Raw genomic sequence first — 21778 nt, 5'->3', positions numbered from 1 at the left:
GGACAGGATGAGCAGCCTGTACCTGCAACAGCTGTGCTGGCAGTGCTGCTGGTGGTGCTGGCCGTGGCGTTGGTTGTGGTGCCTTTCTTGGTGCCCGTTACAAACTCAATCTGGAGGGGAGAGAGGACAATGAGACCATTGCAGAGCTGTGTGTCCATTTCCTGTGCCATCTGTCTGTCTGATCCCAGGGCACAGGAGTTTGGCATTACACAAAAGAAGCCCTGAAAACCATCTTGGCTCGGAGCACCTGGAGAGGGGAGGTTCTTGAAGGGGCTTTCATCACGTTTCCAAGAACTTTCCCAGCAGATGTGGGATCCCTCCCAGCATCACAAGTTACTGCACATGCCTGACACCCCTGCCACTGTCCCCCTAAACCAGTTTCCAGGCCTCTCCTCCTCATATCAAGGAGGAGGTGATGCTTTCTGTACAGGGGAAGGACAGCTGTGGTCCCCAGACCTTCGATAAGCCTGGGGTTTGGAGGGAGGGAGAAAGAAAAAGAAGGGAGGAGATTCACTCAATAGTTAAGAATAAGAAACTAGGGCTGGAGAGGTGGCTCAGTGCTTAAGAGCACTGACTGCTCTTCTTCCAGAGTTCAATTCCCAGCAACCACATGGTGGTTCACAACCACCTGGCTCTCTTCTGGTGTGTCTGAAGACAGCTACAGAGTATTCAGATACCTAAAACAAACAAATAATAATAAAAAAAAGAAAAAACAAAACAAAAGAACAAGAAAGTAGGGGCTGGAGAGATGGCTCAGTGGATCTCTTCCAAAGAACCCGAGTTCTGTTCCCAGCACCCACACAGTGGCTTATAACCACCTATAATGAGATCTGATGCCCTCTTCTGTCACATAGGCATATATGCAGTGTACTCAGATACATAAATTACATAATGCAAATTTTGAAAAAGGACGAGAAACCTAGTTTCTTCCCTCACACCACTCCCACATTCTTGGCTACAAAGCCTCAGAGAGGGCCAGCAGCACACCCAGGTCTTGCAGCCCTCAGAGTGGAGGTAAAGGAGTATCTTGTGGGTCACAGCTGCTGTGAGGAATTCAGCCCAAACCAGAGTAGGAGGAGGTGGTGTCCTGATGTCCAGCTAATGGTCTTGGGATCTTGGAGTTAATGTGAAGCTCCTGAAAGACCCTCTCCGATGACACTGCTACAGACGTGGTGTTTGGTTCCAAAATGACGGCTTACGTGGTCTCAAACATGAGATCCACAGGGACCCACACAAGCTGGCTGCAGAAGTCAGCTCTGCAGGCCAAGAAATGCACAAACCAGAGTAGGCCTTAGCCCCACTCTCAGAAGGAATACTAACTTCTAATGGGGAGGCATCCATGAGCCGTATAAGAGGCAAAGCCACCAGGGCTCTGCAAATGGGGGTAAGGAAGGGCACGATGCAGGCAATGCCCAGCCTTCCACAACTGAGCAGTGGAGATTTCTATAGCTGAGTCAGAGGTTGGGCAGAGTCTGCCAAGAGCCTGGGAAGCTTGACTCTTCCACTCAGCCAGCAGAACCTGTGCACCCCACAGCACCTCCACCCAGGGTCAGTCATTACTTACTTTGGTTCGCTCCTTTTTGGCCTTTTCCAATTTGTCCATTTCAATCTTCTGGGCCTTGGCTGTGAAGACAGGCTGCTATGAGCAGTGTGTGACCGAGGAGGTCACTGCCTTGACCTTGTGTTCTTTATACTGGCCTAAAGGGTTGCATGGGCTCAGCAACCTTCTGTATTTGGTGGGATCAAGTACTAACTAGGCCCTGGTCAGCATGGAAGATGAGCCTGGACCAAGGGTCTGGGGGCTGCAATCCTGCTGGGAAGGGTAGGCTGCTCCTGAGCATCACAGTGGGAACTACCATCTACTGACTAAGAAACTCTAGAATCTTATTGCAAACAAAAATAGTGGTAACTAACTCAAAATAAGGCACAATTAGTGTGAGGTCCACATATATTCACACTAAAGAGCCAGAACCTGGTTTACAAACTTCTGGCTTGTGATGAGGACTTCCAGGCTCTGACTCTTGAAATTACTTCCAGTTGTCTGTGCTGTGTTTACTGGCCTTAGAACACATACCTCCTCTGCCGCGAGCATTCTGAGCCCTGCACTTCTCCAAACCTTAGCTCTAAGTCTCCTCAATAGGGCCTCCCCAGTCCTTTGGCCAGGTCAGGGACTCCGCTTGCCAAAGGTTTCTGGCTGTATCACAATTCTGCTCACATTAATTCAGTGCCATGGGTGTGGGAATTACTGTTCCAACTGCCTGTCTTCACTGTGTCCAAGTCTTGCTAGCAAGGGACACAGTCAGTCTTGCCAACAGTAGCCCTGTGGACATGACCTGTCATAGAGACCCTGAGATATGGGTCACCTAAGTCACTGACTGGATGGACAGATAGATGGGTGTCTGGATGAATAAACAGAAAGCTAAGAGAGGTTACCTAATGCCTCATAGTAGGAGTCTTCAGACCAGCCATGGGGATCAAACATATCCTGCAAAGAGGAGGTTAAGCTGCAGTCAGAGAAGCCTTCACAGTGCACGGGCCGAGACATGGAGCTCCCTAGGCCAGGGCCCAGCCCTCCTGAAGGCACAGAGAGCAGAGAAGGAGCATGTGCTCAGCTGGCGGCAGGCCTACTCCTGGCTTCTAATTGGCTGGGACCTAGAAACCAAGCTTGTTATCAGCATCTGCCAGACTACTAGCAGTGCAGCCATGGACCTGTGGCATGCAGTCACACCCACTACAGCAAGCTCCACCACGCTCCAGCCCTTTTGTATGGAACACACCTTTGGGTAGTTGGTGCCCAGCTCATCAATGGCACAGAACTGGATCAGTTTCTCGTAGATGCTAAAAAGGGAACAGAAGAACCCATGAACAGGCTCTGTACTGGTCCCACATTCCTGTATGGAACCAGGACCACCGGCCCCTGGAACGATGACAAAGAGATGAAGCCTTTACATCCAGCTCGCTTGCATCAACACAGCCTCCTGAGGGGACACCTGCCTCCTCCTCACTTCGGAGGCGGTCAAGACAGCATCTGAATGCTGTGTCTAGTGTAGATATTTCTGGCCTTCAGTTAGCACTGGCCTCCACACTCAGACCCACATAACTGGCTAGGATAGGTTCCTGCTGACACAGGGCACATTCTTCCCTGGGAGTTTTACTAGCTTGAACATTTGAAAGAATAAGCCCGGGACACAGCCAGGCCCAGTGATGCACACCTTTAGCAATAACACTCTAGTTCCAGCATCTGGAAGGCAGAGGCAGATGGATTCTGTGAGTTCACGGCCAGACAGGGCTACATAATAGACCCAGACACACTTTGTCCCTAAAACGCTTTACCAACAGGCAAAGCCAAGCGTTCTGAGTTGGAAGAATCTCTGGTGACTATCTGGTTGAATGTCCTCCTTGAGGACCAGGGTGAGGAACAGAACCCAACCAGGCCCCTTAGCCATCTCGGTGGAACCCAACCTGGCCCCTTAGCCATCTCGGTAGAACCCAACCAGGCCCCTTAGCCATCTCGGTAGAACCCAACCAGGCCCCTTAGCCATCTCGGTGGAACCCAACCAGGCCCTTAGCCATCTCTGTGGACTGGTTCACACCTTGAACCTGGTTTTTACGAGTAAATCTCTGGTGTGTCTACCAGGCACCTACTATAAGTGGAAGTCTGGGTGAAGCCACTTTGGGCTCGCCCCGCCTGCCACCTTCACAAGGTTTTCCTGGTCCCCATCTACCAAGCTCATGGGAACCTCACCTGGGGTTCCGGAACTCCTTCTTCCTCTGGATGATGTAGTTCATATCCATCCCCTCCTTTATCTTCCGCTCATAGAGCTTCTGGATCTTATCCTATGGAGGGGACAGAGGTGAGCTCGACAGGGCCTGTCCCCCACCATCCTGCTGTATCCCGCCATCCCACACTGGACTTCAATCACAGTCTAACCTTCCACCTGCCTCTGACCAGAGGTAAGTACAGGCAAATCAAGCCCAAACCCGTCAGTGTAGAGTGGGAGAAAGGTCAAGTCAACAGCCACTGGAAGCCAAGTAACAAGTACACAACTGGTTGTCATCTCCCAGACACAAAGAGGAGTGTAATGTCTTAAGAGCTGACCAGCAGTCTGAGGCTCAGGAGACCTGGGGAAGTGTCATCACCTAGAGGGAGGGAGACTGACTTTGTAGTTGGTCTCAAACTTTCCTAGATGCCTTTAAAAAAAAAATGATGGTGCTTGGGATAGATCTAGGGCCTCACTGTAGGCTAGGTAGATGCTTTGCTGCTGAGTCACACCTTTGGATGTCTTTTGTAAGGTGTCTGAAAGAGCTGGCTCATGTCAGTTAACTGAGGGTCACAAGCCAAGGGTCAGGATCTAATCTCTCACCCAAATCTCTCCATGGATTCCTGGCCTAGGAAAACAAACAAACAAAATCTATTGCCAGCATCTGAGCTGGTGATACAGGCCAAAAAGACAAAGCTGTAACAGATGCTGTGGTGGCTGGGTTTTGTCAGCTTGACACCAACCTAGATATACTTGAGAAGGGGGAAGCTTAATTAAGAAAATGTCTTCATAAGTCTGGCCTGTTTGTTTTTTTGTTTGTTGTTTGTTTTTTTTGAGCCCAGGCTGGCCTCAAACTCAGAGGTCTGCCTGCTTCTGCCTCCTGAGTGCTGGGATTACAGTTGTGAGCTACCAGTGCTCACTTACAGTTTTTTTTAAATCCCAGCAGTAGAATCCTTAAAGTTGATGGCATTAATGTGGCCTGCTGTGGCCAGTGAAGAAGCCCCAGACACTCAGCTCAGGGCGGAGCCTCCTCTGAGAAGAGCGTTCTGAGCCAGGAACATGATTTGTGGTCCAATTCAAGGGCCAACAGCGGTTTCTCTGCAGGGACACTGCCTGCTAGAGGGAAGGGCTAGGTCCTGGTAGTACCCCCAGGCACTTTTTATTAGAGGTGACCACTCCCCTGGTCAGAAGGCCAAATCCAACTTTCTGCTGAGACAGGCATGAGACAGGTTTGCAGGGCAGTTTGTTACAGGGAGTGAGAAGCTGGCAGTGTGAGCTGCTCTCCTTGGTGTTGGTCACCGCAGGGAGCCCTTCCACGGTGTTCGGCACCCTGCCTTACAGTGGCTATGGTCTACCTCAGGTGTTGCCCTCTGTTCAAATGCCACGGTTCCTACCCCCAATAAGAATAAACAAACATCAAGGAAGAAATATTCTGAACCTAGGAGCTCTGAAGGCGGCAGCAGTGGTGCACACCTTTAATCTCAGCACCTGAGAGACGGAGGCAGGTGCTGAGCCTCTGAGTTTGAGGACAGCCTCATCTACAGAGTTCCAGGATAGCCAGGGCTACAGAGAAACCCTGTTTAAAAAAACAAAAAACCAAACCAAAACAACAACAACCACCCCCCCCCCAAAAAAAACCCAAAATCCCATCAAAACAAAACAAAACAGCCGCTCTTGGGGTGGCGGGTTGCTTCTACTTGGCAGGCCTCTGGAATTGTCCTCACAGGCTTGAACTTGTTTGGCATGGAGAGTGACGCCATCCTGGGGGGTAAAGGGATGGGAGGCAACAACTTAGCCAAGGGAGGAGACTTCTGGGAAAGGAAGAAAATCCTTGGTGTGCCCTAGTCCTGCCTCTGGCCCTCTCCTGGACTGCTGCATTCCTCAGCCCTAGGAGCCATTAGTCACCATCCGTTTGGGTGGTGCCATAGGCTTGTTGGACAGCTGGAGGCACCAAAGGCAGGGCAGGTAGAAAAGGTTCACAATTATGTAGCCTCGGGCACCTGTCCTTTTGTTAACTGAAATGTCCCACTCACAGGAGAACTTACAGAGGAACAAGGAGAGACAACCATGTGGGTGAAATCTCAGATGTACTGAGCTCCTATGTCCCGAGTGTCAACTGCACAATCAGCTTCTGTTCTTCAGGCACTTAAAGCCTTGCTTAGGTCAGGGCTGAGGGCAGAAGCTGCTGAATTAGGAGCCCAAAGATGGAACCTGCATCTAAGCGCTGCAAGGTACACGTGTGCAATTTATTTGCACTCTGATGGGTCCTCGTTTCTTGGCAAATTTCCCTGAGAAGTGCCCTGGCTCAGTGAGGCAGATGAGGGACACAAGAGGGCAGCATATGGCAGATGTGGCAATGGCGTCAACTCCTGAGTTCTGGTTTACAGGAAGAATCCAGGACTGCAGGTTCCTGCCCACCTGGCAGTTTGACTTAGTCCCTTTCCCTACCATGGCACAGCAGACAATGTGACCCAGGCTATCTCAGCCGTCAGACCTGCGCTTACTTGTAAGTGATTCGAACATCTGCCAGGCGGTTCTGGTGGAATCTTGATTTCGTCAGGTGACATGTTGCGGACCCTTTCAGAAAAGGAGGCTGTCAAGAAAAGGGGAGATTGTGGTGTTGAGAGGAAAGAGGAGGAGCCACAATCCACTGCATTTGCCAGTTTCTACAGTGTGAATCCCGTCCTAAGCTTATCTCAGTTGCCAATGTGGAAGACACTAAACCCAGGGCTGGAGGAGACATGTGTCAGCCTCCTAGTTGGCACTGACCTTTCTGGTTGGTCTGGGTCTGTCCTGCCTATGAGAAACTGAGTTACTGGTTCCTAATGTTTTGGGCCCCAAATAGTGTGTGCATAGAAAGACCTGAACAAAAGGCCAGATTCTGACCCAAGAACCACAGCTCCCAAGGGCAATCAATCCCCTCAGAGAACCACTGCCCACCCAAGCCTCGCCCCCTCTCTCCTCATTCCCTTCCCTGCAGCCTAGGCCACCCCAGGACCTCGGAGTTGGCTCTGGAGCACACAGACAATGGGCTGATTGTTTTAAGAGTCTGCTGTGCTCTTTTGAAACATTCCTCATGAAAAGAACCATACAATGAGCAGACAGCACAGGGTGGGGCAGGAGAAGGCACACACCAAAACGCCACCACCAATAGCATCTAGCTGGGTTCTCTCTGGGGGACCTACTGTGTGCCAGGCCCTTACCTAACCCTTCCTAGGAACAGCTCTAGGGGCCTAAAGGGGATCTGGGGGAAGGTGCTGGTTGGCATGGCCTTCCTGGTCTTTAGTCCAAAGCTGATTTTTTAAGATCTTACTTTTTAAAAATCACCCACATGTCCATTTGTGGGTTCTTTGCACATGTGAGTGCAACCGCCCTTGGAGTCCTAAGAGAATATCAGATGTCACCCCTGGAGGTGACATTTTCTGGAGCTTGTGACCCCCAGACATGGGTCCTGTCCAGAGAGCAGAATGTGATAGCTGCTGAGCCTCTCCTCCAGTCATATTTTAAAACAATCCCAGGTTTTAAGAGATTAAAACAAAAATGAAAAACTAGGTATGTGTAGGGGGAATGCCTCATTCAGGGCCTCAGGCTGGTCCAGACTCCTGGGCTCAAGCGACTCTCCTGCTTCAGCCTTTTGATTGGCTGGGACTGCAAGTGTACACTGTGCACCTAGCATGGGGTTAAGGTTTTTTTCTTAGCAGATACGGTGCTTTGATCTCTGCATAGTTACCATCACTGTGATGAACCCAGTGCTGAGTAAACCAAAGACTAATGACTTCCAGGTCAGCTACTTCGGATTGGGCCTGTGTACACTATGAACAGGGGTCAGGCCTGAGGCAGTCTGAAAACACAAGTACAGTAGGGCTTCAGCACCACAGTAGGTTGTAACTAGACACACCCTAAGCACAGGCTGAGCAATGGATCAAAGGTTGTGCTGTGGGCCTGAGATGCAACAGCAGCTGAGAACAGTCTCCACAAGGGGAATACACACTTGACACTGCCCCATACCTTTCTGCCACCTCCCAACTTGCCCCCAGGTAGGGCACTACCTAGCTCTGGCAGGTTGTCAAGACAATTCTTGATTTCTTCCTTTTCCCCAGCCCTGGGATAAGCAGAAGGCCTGAGCTCAGACTAGCGGCCAGCTGAGACTGGATTCAGGTGGAAAGAGCTAGTTGGAGCATTTGTGAGCATTCACAACAAAACCAAGAAGGCCTTGGCAGGCGCTGGGCCACAGGCGCTGGGCCACAGAGGGTATATGTGCATGTGACACAGACAAAGAGTGCCCTTTGGCATTTGCCAGGAAAGCTTTTTAGAAAAACAGGGTGTGCCATGGTTACTGTAGCAACCCCTACCCTCTGTGACATAAGAGGCAGAGTATGCCGGGAGGAGGGAGCCCCTTACGCTGGGGTAGGAAGAAGAGTATTTCTGGGAAGTAAATGACAAGAAGGTGACATATTCTGGACAATAAAATAACAGTATACTGCAGAGACCTGAGGACAGACCTGAGTGGCTCTTCCCTGAATTCTAGAATACATCCAGCACAGAGAGAGCAGCCACCCTGCAGAGGGGCCAGAGCTCTAACCTCCTCTGCAAGTGTCAAGCAGTGTCCCTCAAGACACTTCGACAGTGCCTATGCTTAGCTGTGGCCCTGCTCTGCTAGGAGGAGCTGTCAGCATGAGCCACACCCTGCTAATGCCTCTGCCAGAAAACATCTGCAGTATCCAGATGTTTTCCAGGTAGGAATCTGAGCAGAGTAGTAGCTAGTATAACTTAGGCTATGGCGGGGATGGGGTAGGGAGTGGCAGGGACAGAAAGTCCAGTGGGGCTGAGGACGCCTGCAGGATACTTAACTGGCAGTAAGCAGGAGGCTCCTAGTGATGTGAAGAGCACTTTGTATCTAACACAGTTTCAGGCCTGTGGGGCAGGCAGCTGTCAGGAGCTAGCACAGGAGAAGACTGTGAGTTGGCTTTTTGGCTCTTTGCTCATTTTTTTTTTTAAGATTTATTTCTTTATGTATATGAGTACACGGTAGCTGTCTTCAGATACACCAAATCCCATTACAAATGATTGTGAGCCACCATGTGGTTCCTGGAAGGAATTGAACTCAGGACCTCTTGAAGAGCAGTTAGTGCTCTTAACCACTGAGCCATCTCTCCAGCCCTTCTTTGCTTATTCTTTTAAAGCCACTCTGCTAAAGGAAGGGCTGACTTACCACCCACTCCTCAAAGAGAAAAGGGTGCTAATCCTATGCAGATGACAATGTACTGTGTCCACAACCACAGAAGAAATAGACTGTCAGCTACACTGAGAGGTTCCTTAGCCAAAACAGACAAATGTAAAGCAATACCTATGGTCAGCAGTGTGCACGGAACCTACGGAACCTACGGAACCTGCATAAACAGAAAGCCAGGCAGGAAAGCAGCAATCTGCAACAGGCACTCAGCCCTCAAAGGGACACTGGTCAACAGGGAGCAGTTCTGCCTTACATTCTATCAAGCACAGGGATGGCCCTCAGGGCAGAATGACCCAGCCCAAGTGTTTGTCAAAGGGTCTAATTTACATGAAACTGCTAAAATAGGGCTGAATTTACCACAGCACAGGGGGCCTGAGCACCTGGAACCATTAGGTAGGAGGAGGTGTTTGCGTTGGGATTGATTGCTGGAGCAGCTCGAACAGATACCAATGGCACACTCAAACTCACAAGCTTTACTCTTTAAATTACACCTCGTTAATGCTATTTCAAACACATGGCACAGAAACTGAGTTCCTGTAATACCAGATCTAGGAGAGGCTAAGGCAGATGACCAGCCAGGTCAAAGCCAGCCTGGTCTACATAGGAAGAGGACAGCCAGGCCAAAGCTAGTCGAGGCTATGTAGTTTTGAGGCCAGTCTATGCTAGGTATATGAATCTTAAAAAAAAAAAAAAAAAAAAAAAAAAGTCAAAACAAACCCAGAGAAAAAGAGCCAAGCTGGTTATGGGAGAGTTCTGAGTGATGCCTGCACTTGTCTGACACTGCTCATGTGAGCTGAGGGCCAGGCCTCTGACCTCAACCTTGAAGTTTCTCAGTGGTCAACTGCAGGAGTGAAGTGGGACTCATGGAAGAGGCTTCAGCTTCCATGACACCTGGCCGTGTGTCCCCCTGCAGAGGCTGCCGGCTTCCGACTAGATGTGTGCCCCGCCTCCTCTGCCCTTTAAGCTGCCAGTCATATCCCAAGTGTCATTTTCTAAAGAACAAGTTCTAATGTTTAAGGAAGCCCTGGTTTTAACTTACATGTGTCTGCATGTTCCTACTGAGGTCTGACGGAACAGGGCATTGGATTCTCTGTATCTAGAGTTACATGAATGCTGGGAACTGAGCCTGGATCCTTTGCAACTTAGGAGTGGAGTGAGTGGTGCTCTAAAAGGGTTGAGTGCTGAGGCTAGCAGACGGCAGGGATGGAAATGGGTTTCCTGAAAGTTACTCTGCTCTCCAAAGTTACCAAGGGCCACACAGGTCAATGTTGTGAGGCATGTTCCTGCCTGGGGACAAGGCGAAGTGCCAGCAGAGGCCCCATGCTGACTACTTTAGCAACATGAATATGGTAGTGGGGTAAGGGAATATGAAGACATAGAGGTCAGGCCCAGGGCACAAGTGAGAGAAGCAAAGAGCAAGATGAGCTCCAGCTGCCAGGGGCTCTGAACTCCCTTGACAACACTGGCAACCAACCAAAACCCAGAAAAGTGCACACAGAATGCCATTTTCAAAGACTGTTACCCAGAGGTCTCACCCAGTCACCCTAGGAAATGCCAAAGGCCTTGGAGTATGAAAAGAAAATGCTCACAGCAGTGAGATAGATGCCCAAGAGAACAGAGGCTCCACATAAACAAGCCAGCCAGCTTGCTCAGGGCAGGGCTCAGAAGTATGAACTTAGGGTACTCACCTACTAATTCCTGGGGATCCCGCTTCTCTGCTTCTGTAGTATCCTGTGGAGAGAAAGAAGCACGCAAAGGTAAGGCTAGGCTCTTGGGCCACAGTCACTTTCTTCGCCGAGACACCTGAACTGTTCATGGAGGTTGAGCGGTGAGTGCTGGCAGTGTACTAACACTGAGCAGTGCTTCAAGGCTCCAGCATCCCACAACTCTGGTACCCCAGGAGGGAACAGCATTGAGCCATTTGGGTGAGCCACAGGTCGGTGTCTCTGCCACCTGTGTGACTGTTCCCTGCCCATGGCTCCCCTGGGTTGGGAGAGCTTATTCAATCACATCCTTCGGGAGACTCTTCTGTAAAGCCCAACTCTGGAGATCAATTGCTGCTAGGAGTTTGCTCTTGGGAGTTTTTCTATTTTATTTCAAACCTTCAGGGCAGATTTTATCATAAACATTAAGGGTAGCTCAAAGAAGCCCTTCAGTGACTAAATGAAGCAACCGAAACCCCCCAGCATGAGGTGCTCCTCTATGGCTTCTCCTGACCCCTTATCTCTCCTCACACTGGCTTTATATTCGGTCCAGAGAAACACTTAAAAACAAAACAAAACAAACAAACAAAACCCTGAATACAAATGTCTGACTTCACCACTTCTCCTAACCAAACCGAGGTTGAGGCTGACAGCTAAGTTATAGACTTAAAGCTGCACCCTCGCCTCTGCTGACCCACATGTCCAAGAACTCACTAAGATCAGGGATGTTTAGTGCCATGAGGAGATTATGTCTAAATGGCAGAGAAGTTCACTGAAGGTGTCAGGTCTGGTCTCCTTCCTTTGCTTGGTGAGGGAGAGCACATGAGACAATAGTCCTGCACCAGGATCTCCACATGAGAACAGCCAGAGCGGGGGGCACCAAAGAAGGAAAGGGAGGGAGATGGAGAGTCCAAACTCCCTCCCAAGTTAGGCATGGCCCTGTGCCAAGACCAGACCCCTTCCCCAAAAAGTCCCTCCCGATTCTGAGATAGACCCAAAAATCCCCTTTTCTGAACACTGCAGCTATTCATTCAAATTGCAAGGGCACAATGTAGAAGCCAGGCTGCTTAGCAACCTGTCCCTCCTCACCATCCACCTCCTGCCAATCAGGTGGGCAAAGAGGAGGGTTGGGAGGTGGTCCTGGAGGACTGCCACATCAAGTTCAGGCTGGAGTCATAAGTCAACTGTTGTTGAGACAGTGCCAATGTCTCAGAGACCAACAACGATTCCTTTGTAGCAGCAATGGGAGAATTCAACTTTAAGGAACATTTCAGCGGCCAGGCGTGGGACTGTAAAATTCCCTTGTGTTTTTCCACTAGGAGACAGCTTCCCGGGTGCTGATTATAGGAAAACGTCAGCTGGAGCTCTCGCCTTCATCTGCAGACACACAGCCCCACATAGGGGACTGGTCTATGAAGTCTCCACAGAGCTGAGAATAGGCTAGAGAGTCCCTAGAATTCTAGTCCAGTGTCTATCCACAGCAACAGGAAGTAGATCACATTTCTTTAAAGGAAAAAAAAAATTATTTCAGGGCTGCCTAAGAAGCCAGGAGATTCCCTGGGGCTTTTTTGTTATAGCTTTTGTGACCTTGGAGTTGGAGGGGACAACAGGGCAGGTGTGGGTAGGATGAGGGATGGAACCTGCTGTGTATCTTGGGTCTGGCCTAGTCGGTAGTTCAGCCGTGTCTGGGAGAAAAGATGCAATGCGGTTAGAAAGGAGGAACATGGTCTCCCTTTTTCTAGTCGAATGGTCTATGGCTCCTTGGCCTTTCTAAGTCCATCTTTCTGTCCAGTGAGGGACTTGGAGTCACACCAGCTGTTCTTCAGCAGCAGGGAGGGAAGCTAAGTAGGAAAGGGTCTTAGTGTCAACGAGGATCTAGAGCTCAGTGGCAGAGAGCACTGCACATTCCTGAGTTTGATCCCCAGCTGCAAAGGTAAGCAAACAACCAAATCTCCCACTTGCCACTACTCCAAAGTCAGAACTATTTGCAACAAATTATCCTTGAACAAGTTTAATACAACTAGAGACTCCTAAGGAGCCGCCAGTGGTGGGGTGGGCAGGACTGGGGAGGGACGCACATCACACAAAAGCAAAGGTCCAGAGAGACAGCCTCCAGTCATCTGAGTTCCATGACTCTGAACCCAGCACCCATGAACTACGGCCACAGCACCTGAACACAGGTGAGGAACACAGGTGAGGAAGTGCTGCACAGTCGAGGAGACGGAAGCTGACACCGCTAAACAGCAAAAAGGCTAAGAAAGCATCTCTACACACCCACTCACCAACCCTTAAAAGTGCCAGAAGAGGAGGGAGGAGCCACAAGGACACAGGTGGAAACAAGACCCCTCTGTTCTTTCCTTCCCCTAAAGCAGTGTTTCCAAGTGCTCAGGGGATTCCTGTCTGAACTTGTATAACTTTCACCCTCTGGCTTTCAATTAGTCAAAGTTAACTCAGGCGTGAGACCCATTTACCAGACGGTGTTAGCCAGAGCACCTGAAATCCATGGCAGAGACAAGGCCCCTTAGCCTGGGCTCTCACCTCTAAGAAGATGAAAAGATATCACTGTAGCAGCTCTGAGCTCAGTCACCAAGTCTGAATTCAGTGAAGATACAAGGAACCCTACAGCTTTGCAAATGAAGCTAAAGGAGGAAGGGAGGAGAGACTGACTAGGCTCACACGCTGAGCATGTATGTGTAGGCATGGTGGCATAATTGCACAGGCTTGTTGATATGGACAAGGGATCCCAGCATTCCAGAGACTGAGGCAGATGGAGTGAAAATTGTAGGTCAGCTTGAGCTATTTGCGGACATTGTGCCTCAAAACAAAGCAAAACCAACCAAAACCAAAAGCCCAGTATGATAGTGCACACCCAAGAATTTGAGGCAGGCAAGCCAGCATAATTAGTAAGACTCAGTCTGGTCTTAAAAAGAAGAGAGGAAGCCAAGTGTGATGGCACATGTCTTTAAACCCAGTACTTGGGAGGCAGAGGTAAGCGGATATCTATGAGTTCTAATCCAGCCAGGACTACATAGAGATTTAGCAAAACCCTGTCTCAAATAGACAAATAGGGAAGATGGAGGAGAGACTGAATACCAATTCTGAAGCAAGGACCTCTCTTCTGTCTGTATTCTCCCCCTCTCCTCAGCCTTCATCTGAGGCTAATGTCTTAACAGTCACATCAAGAGGTGGCCGCAGAGGCCAGAAAATAAATAGTGCTGTGAAACTGAAGATTGGGACTTTTCCAATGACTTTAATCCCACTTGCAGGTCAATGGAAGAAGCCTTGCTGTCCCCAGGGAATGTGGCTCCCATGCAAAGAATACAGGAACTCGGCCACGGATGGAGCTGACAGGCAGAGGAAGGAAGAGCCTCATGGCCCCACAGAGCTGGAGAGACTGGCATGTGGGCTGAGGATATATGTAAAGCAGCAGGTCCTGGTGAACAGAATGGCAGTTTATATACAGCCAACCTCTATCAGCCCTGTGGGAACCAGTTCCAAGGGGCACGCACAGACCTCCAGCAACAACCTTGAGTCACAGCATACAAAGCCTCAGGCACCTGGATTCTGCCAGTCAAAATGCCTTGTTGTCTTCCCAGCACTGGGAGCATTAAGCACTGAGAAGGCATTCTGAACAGGGCACAGGGCAGCATGCAAGGGGAAGGGGTAGGGCAAGCACACTGTTCCTGGCTGGACAAAGGAACCTGGCAGCTGGGGAGATGGCACCACACAAGCCCCTAAAGTTATAAAGTCCTAATATTCCACCTTATTTAATGAGCAGAGTTGAATTAAAATAACAAAAGCTCACACCTGCAATTCCAGCACTGAAGTAGAGACAGTTGTTGGATTGCTGAGTTCAAGGCTTGTCTAGGCTGACCAAAGCAAACCAAACGAACCATTATCTCCCTCTCCAAATGAAGCTTCACAGTAGCCACAGCCCCTACCAAAGGCCATACTGTCCTTGTCCCCTTTCCACAGGAGGTCTGCTCTCTGCTCTCCCTAATCTAGAAAACACACCCATACAAAGCTCAGACCTTGGCCTGCGAACTGTCCCTGTACCCCTGTCTAGCTGACAAGTGAGGACCTTCCACAACACTCCATGTGCTCTCAACATGTCTGGCCATCACAGGTGCTGCACACAGCAGGAGCTCCACACTGTTCTTCCGTGTGGAGCAGGGTTTCAGGGCTCCCTTCAGCTGCCATGTAATAGCCCAGGTACCAAACACGTCTAGCACTAGCTAGTTCTGATGTCTGGGCTCACTGAAAACATAAGAGGCAGAAGGTAGCTAAAAAGGGGTCCAAGCTTGCAATAAAGGCTGAAGTGGGATTGGGAGAGGCAAGGAGGGGTACTAAAGTTCACTTCTTGCTCTATACCCTTTATGCTTGTCTGAGACAGGGTCTTCTTGCCTTAGCTCAGAACTTCTGAACTTGTGGGCTTTCCCACCTCAGTCTCGGAGTACTGGAACCTCAGGCTTGTACCATGTTCTGCAGCCTGAGACAAAGCAGGGTGGAGGGGGACAGGACACAATTAAGCTGGGTGTGGTGGCACTTGCCAGAAGTCCCACCTACACTAAGAGGCTAGTCACTTTAGCTCAGAAGTAAAGCCAGTCTGGATAACTAGCAAAATCTGGCCTCAAGACAAACATACACAGATAAAGAACAAACCCATAAACAGAAAAAGACAATTACTAGACAGCTAGCTCACTCACTTACTCCATAAATAATTCACTGAAGATTTATTATGTTACAGACAATAGGCCAGGCAGTCTGGCTAAAATTAAAAAAAAAAAAATTGATAGTGGGGAACCGTTTTAGGTTTTATGGTAAGCCCTTCAACTAATGATCTCACTTAATTCTCACAAGAGCCCAGCAAAATGCTCTGAACTACCAGGCCACATGACTGTACTGTGGTGCCACCCTGGGAGCCCTCCTGGGAGTCACAGAACAGCTACAAATCTGTTTGGTGGCACACACCTGTAATCACTGTACTTGGGAGGTAGAGGCAAGAGGATCAGGAGTTCAATGCCAATCTGAGCTCTAAGAGGTCTCGTCTCAACCCTCTCCCCACGAACCCCTGAACCCCCCAAGTCTCCCCAAAGGGCATGATTGGGAATTGTAGAGGACAGCCCTGTGACTTAGTGACGCCACACAAATTGGTATTATTTGAACATTCCCACATGATCCATAGTGGGCCCCCACATAGGAGCGCTCTGAAGTATCATCTGCAGTGTATTTCCTTCACTCGTGTCCTGAGGGCCAGGGCGGGGTCCTTTCAGGGGGACATGGCCCATCCCAGCCAGGGATAGAAACACTGCACTTAGCAGGAAAATGGGCGGAAGCTGGTGGGGCCATTATGGATACACTGGAGTTGCCTTGACTCCAGACAGCTCAGACAGGAAGGCTCAAATAGGCTTCTGCCAATAGAAAGTAAGCCAGCTTCAGCTTGGCCTTGCAGCAAAAAAGCAGGGAAGGGGAAGGAAATGGCTTCTTTCTCTACTAAAAAACCTGATTAAAAACAAAGCTCAGGATCAGCTTGGCAGTATTTGTTCTAACAAATAAAACCTGCTGAAACCAGCCAGGCTTACATGTGAATGTCAAAGTGTGGCCAAGAGCCATTTCCAATGGGGAGGGTGGATACCGGACTGCTCCAAGTATACCTGACAGTTGTCAGGATTTTGTTTCTTGGAATTTGTGAAGGGTGGCTCTTCCTGACTCCTGGAGCAGTATAGGTGCACAGGTTACCTTCCATCAAGGCCTTGGGGGTGAGGCTGTACCACACTTCTTTTCCTTCAAGGCTACCTGTAAGAACAGGGTTTCTAGGCTCTGGGGCCTCGGGGAGACTGGAGCTACAAAAAGACAAAGAAGAGAATGCCTGAGCTAAGTGTGGAGAACTAAAGCCTCAGCCACCATGCTAGGGCCACAAGTCACAAAGCATCTCTAGCCCACCTCACCTGAAGATTGTAAGTTAACAGGAAACAGGCATACCCTAGAGCCCAGAATGATGGAGACCATGCAAACTTTTACCAATATGTATTGGCTGGGAGGGGATTCACTACTCTGGGAACCAGAAAGAAGCCTTATGGTGTGAATGGGAAAAAGGTTACCCAAGTCAAAGGTTAGAAATACAAATTTGCTGTGGGTACACCTTTAATCCCAATACTTGGGAGGCAGAGGCAGGAGGGTCTCTGGGTTTGAGTCTAGTCTCGTGTACCTAGACAGCCCAAACTACATAGGCCTTGTCTCAAAAAAAAAAAAAAAAAAAAAAAAAGGCAAAATCTTTTCAAACTCAGAAAGCACACAGCCAGTCACATTGTAAGGGGCAGGGATAAACAAGAGAACCGAGGCAGAGTGCTGGATTCCCCAGGACAGGCAATTTTCTACATCATATAATTTCAAAAGGATGAATCCCAGCTGGGAAAGGAGGGGCCCAGCCACACCTCAGTTAGCAATCCCCGGCATCTGGCCCTGAAAGAAGGAGGTATGTTGGGGCTTGTATGGCTGATGGGGGCAGACAGGCATGCAGTGGCTTTTTTCCTGGCTGCAGAACCATAGAGAGGGGTGGGGCTCCTAGAGTCTCAGCTTCAGTACACCTGGAGTGAGGGCAGCCAAGGTTCCTGTGGTGGTGTGCTAAAGCCAAGGAGAGGATCAGAGGAAAGCGCCGGGAGTCTCCCGCACCAGTGAGTAAAGTGTGAGTGGACTCAAGCGGAAGGGCTGGTCCTGAAGACTTCATCAATGGGAGATGGCACTGCGGCCCTGACCTTAGTCTAGAGGCTTCCTGAGAACTCACAGAAGAAAGTGCACCCCAAGCTCTACTTAAGGTCTACTCAAAGGCAGATCTGTGTACGGAGTGCAGAGGTCTCCCCCAGCAACCCCACCGGCAGCACTTCACTCAAGGTCAATTGCAGCAATGCCGTCCACTCGGGCCTGTGCAGCTTCCTAACTCACAGCTCAAAAAACTGGTGCATGGAACAGTGGGGGAAGGGTGCTGCTCACGGCAGCCACTGCTTTGTCAGTTTATTTTTACTTGCTGTGTATGAGTATTTTGCCTGTATGTAGTATGCCAAGTTTGTGCAGGAGCCTGCAGAGCACATCAGATCCCGACTGAAATTATGTACAGGCAGTTGTGATCTCAACAAGGGTACTGCTGACTAAACCCAGATCTTAACTACTGAGCCAACTCTCCAGTCCTCTTCTTTCTTAGAAAAACTCTCACGCTGTAGCCCAGGCTGACCCAGTAATTACTCCAGTGTGGTCCATGGCGTCCAGCTTTTTTTAAAAAATAATTTATTTAGAAATGTTTACTGCTCTATTTATTTTACAATTCTGTTTTTTTTTTTAATTTTTAAATTTAAGGTTGTTTCTTTGAGATAGTGCCTCACTCTGTAGACCAGGCTAACCTTTATTTTATTATAGTCCAAGCTGTCCTCTTATTCATAGCAATCCTTTTGCCTCAGCCTCTCGAGTTATGAGATTACAGCCTTGACAGATTTAAGGTCTAAGTCTTAGTTCTCAGAGTTTTCTAAGAGCAAAGCAGCAAAGGACACAAGTGGCCAATGAGGGTAAAGGGAGCACGGTCACAGCTAACCACCCTCCCAGATCACCCTCTGTTAGACTGCAGAGCCCTGACTGGTGTGCAGTAACCACACCGGAGCCCAGCCAGGAAGACCTGTAGCTCTGTAGAGCGCCTGCACAAGCCACAGACCTGGCGGTCTCCACCTGGGTGGTTGACAGAGAACAGACTCCACATTTGGTGCTGTCCCTGTGTAACTGCTGGTAGCTAATGTTCTTCCCATGGTTCAGTTAACAATGAAATCCCAGCAAATAAGCTCTTTACACACCGTTCAAGTCCTAGGTCTTTATTCAGATACCACAAAAGGGCAACAGTCAGGGGCAGGAGAGATGGCCCCAGGGTTATGAGTCTGCACTGTTCTCAAAGAGGATCAGAGTTTGATTTCTAGCACCCACATGCTGGAAACTTCAGCTTCAGGGCACCTAATGCTGCCTTCTGGCCTGCGAGGGTCCTGTGCTCATGAGTCCCCCACACCCTTTGCAATTAAAACTACAATGTGAAGTATCACTGCTTATCAGTAATAACGGGAGAGGAGAATGAATGACTGAGTGAATACTGCCCAATGCTGTCCATCGACAGTCTCGATCCTCAGGAGCGGCAGACCACTGCAGGACGGAGGCAGAGAGCCACTGGCATGGCTGAGCTGGGCCTCCTGAGGGCACCGGGGACTTACATCTCCCTCAGCCCCAATTCCAAGACCATCTACAGCTTCAACCTGTGCAACAAAGCGCCCAGCACCCTATGGCACACAAACACACTACAAGATACCAAAAGCTCTCATGGGAGCCCCCGACATGATACCCCACACGTATCTGTTTTTCAAAGTAGTAGCTGAACAGAGAAGAGTAATACTAAATGTCTGCAGCTAACGACTTAAGACAGAGACCCGTGAAGCACTTCTTTGTCTAAGAGGTATGTGAACAAAAGTCCGTGAGCTGAGAACACATGGCCAACAGGATGTCTCACCCTGTGTAACTAACATGCACAGCACACGACACAGCTACACTGAAGGCCATAATGGCCCCGACGACTCTGTTTCACTCTGGAAGCTCCCCCCTCCCTACTCCATCTCATAAAACCCTGCTGAGCTGGATGAGGTGGTGGGTGTGTGCCTGGGCTCCACAGCTGGAGGAAACCTTTCTTTGCTCACCTACTCCCCCTTCAATCTTGTCATTTTTAATCTTGTGACAGGGTCTGACTGTGAAGTCCCCATTAGCCTGGAACTCACACACCTACCAGCCTTGGCTGGAATTAAAGGTATATGTCATCATGTCCCGCCAAAGCTAAGGCAGGCTTTCACTGTTTAGACCAGTTTGACCTCAAATTTGTAACCCTCCTGCCTTCCCCTTCTACATTAGCCACCACACCCAGCTTGGTCTCTTGAGATTTTAAGAATGTTTTATTTTGATCTAACTGGGATCATACACACCTCTTTCAAAAATGCCATAACAATTTCCCCTACTCAGTGTTAGCACCTAGAAAGGCCAGGATTCTTTCCCTACCACAGAGCCTGGACCAAAGACCTCAGGGAGCTTACAAGCACAGGCCCTCCCTGACAGCTGGCAGCAGGCTGCTTGCCTTTCTTGTTCCAGGTCATCTATCCCGGATTGTTTTCAATGGAAGGGCGTTTCTGGGACAGCAAATGGAAATATCTCTATCCACAGGAACTGCAGGAGTGGAAGAAAAATAAACAAGGGGGAATGTTTCAGAGCTATGGAGGCAAAGCATGGACAGAGGACAGCGGCACTCAGGGGGCTCACGCACCAGGTGCAAATGGACAGAAGGCACAGTGGAGCCACTGGGTGCCTCTGAGGTGAGGTGCTGTCAGGGGACTGCCACAGCTGGTCTGACGGTTTCTAGGACAGCAGCACCACCTTCTGTTGAGTGATCAAAGCGTCTAAAGTCCAGACTGCTTCCCTAGAAGGTGAGACCAGAAACCAAGAGAAAGAAATTTCGGAATAGAAGCATGCCAGCGTTTAGCCTCCCTTGGCATACCGAGTTGCCTCCCCTCTGGCCTCCTCTTTTCTGATTTGTAACTCAGCCCCTTCTATCTCAAACTGATGAAGACCAAAGGCTCCTGTACAGGTGGATCTGGAGTCATTCAAACTCCAACGCAGGAGACTGCACACAAGAGCAACTCCAAGTATCAGGCTGATAAAATTAGGCCACAGTCCTCCAAAAGCTGAGGCAGGAGCATGGGTTAGACTGAGGCCAACCTGTGCTACAGTGAGACCCTGTCTCAGAACAAAGAACAAAAACAAGGGGATAAAGTCCTGGGAAAGAAGACATTTGCTGTTCAAGCTTAACAACCTGCATTCAACCCCCAGGGCATGTGCAGAGGATGAAGGAGAGAAGTGATTCTGAAGTTGTTCTGTGACCTCTGCATGTACACATGACACACACGTGCCCCTCCTCCACAGCTATCCACACATACAATAAATAATAACAATAGTTTAAGATATAAAAAAAGTAGAAAGATAAACAAAAATGGAATTTCTAGTCTTGGTACTTTTTTTTTTGTTTGTTTTTCAAGACAGGTTTCTCTGTGTAGCCCTGGCTGTCCTGGAACTTGCTCTGTAGAGCAGGATTTGCCTCACCTGCCTCTGCCTTCCAGAGTTCTGGAATAAAAGGCATGGGCCCTGGCCTTTTTTTTTGTTTCTTTTACTTTACTTCTTTGGAGACACGGTCTCAAAATGTTTTCTTGCTGTATAGAGCAGACTGGCTCAAACTCATAAAGACCCACCTACTTCTGTTTTCTGAGCCCTGAGACTAAAGGCATGTGTCACAATACTGGCTTGCTGATAACAGCAAGAGAATTCTCAGCCTTGCTCTTTTACCATAACCTCTCCTCTCCAGGGAGTCTTGAACCCTTTGGAGATTTGTCCAATCTCAAAACCCATAAACCAGAACATTAATGATAAGTAGTTTTTACTTTTTTCTTTTGGCTTTTTGAGACAGGGTTTGTGCAGGTCTGGCTGTCCTGGAGCTTGCACTGTAGACCAGGCTTGCTTTACATGCATCTAAAACTCTTTTACAAACAGTGAGAATACTACCTTATGACGAACTCAACCCATTTTGGCTAGAGATAACAGAAAATTCTCCATTATATGACAGTAAACCTCTTCCATGTAGCTCTATGCTGTTCCAGGTCTTCATTTGGCTGCCACTACCCTCCCTCCCAGCTTTTACACACCAGAACATGCCCGCCTGCTCTTTCCAAGCCCTCCCTCCCAGCTTCCTTTAGTACCCTCACCTTCATGCCTGGTCCTCTAACCACACTGAGGCTCCAAGCACAGGCCTCACTATTCTGTGGTCAACGACATTGGCCGACTAGCCTGGGAAGTGAGCAGAGGCACTGGCAGTTGTGCTGGGCAGCTGCTGTCTCTGATTGTAAGCACCCAGCACTGTTTTAAGCACTTCACTTTAACCCTCATCAAATGAAAGAGGCAGACTTCATTATAACACCCACCTCCCAGAGAGAAACCGAGGCTCGTAGATGTCTCAAGGAAAGCTA

General features: G+C 49.3%; 1 protein-coding gene across 1 annotated transcript in view; it reads right to left on the bottom strand.

The window, feature by feature from the left end:
- The window catches only part of SAP30BP (SAP30 binding protein), a 31770-nt gene that overhangs the window by 2426 nt on the left and 7566 nt on the right, over nt 1-21778 (bottom strand). Inside the window, exons 4-10 of the mRNA XM_080922301.1 lie at nt 10683-10725; nt 6266-6354; nt 3746-3837; nt 2778-2838; nt 2434-2485; nt 1565-1623; nt 23-110 (exon numbers count right to left, since the gene is read on the bottom strand). Coding sequence (XP_080778427.1) covers nt 23-110; nt 1565-1623; nt 2434-2485; nt 2778-2838; nt 3746-3837; nt 6266-6354; nt 10683-10725 — 484 coding nt within the window. The remainder of the gene's footprint in view (nt 1-22; nt 111-1564; nt 1624-2433; nt 2486-2777; nt 2839-3745; nt 3838-6265; nt 6355-10682; nt 10726-21778) is intronic.

Source organism: Micromys minutus (genome assembly GCF_963924665.1).
Source record: "Micromys minutus genome assembly, chromosome: 10".
Classification (NCBI taxonomy): domain Eukaryota; kingdom Metazoa; phylum Chordata; class Mammalia; order Rodentia; family Muridae; genus Micromys; species Micromys minutus.
The sequence above is the reverse complement of the archived record's forward strand: the minus strand, read 5'-3'. Positions and strand labels throughout refer to the sequence as shown.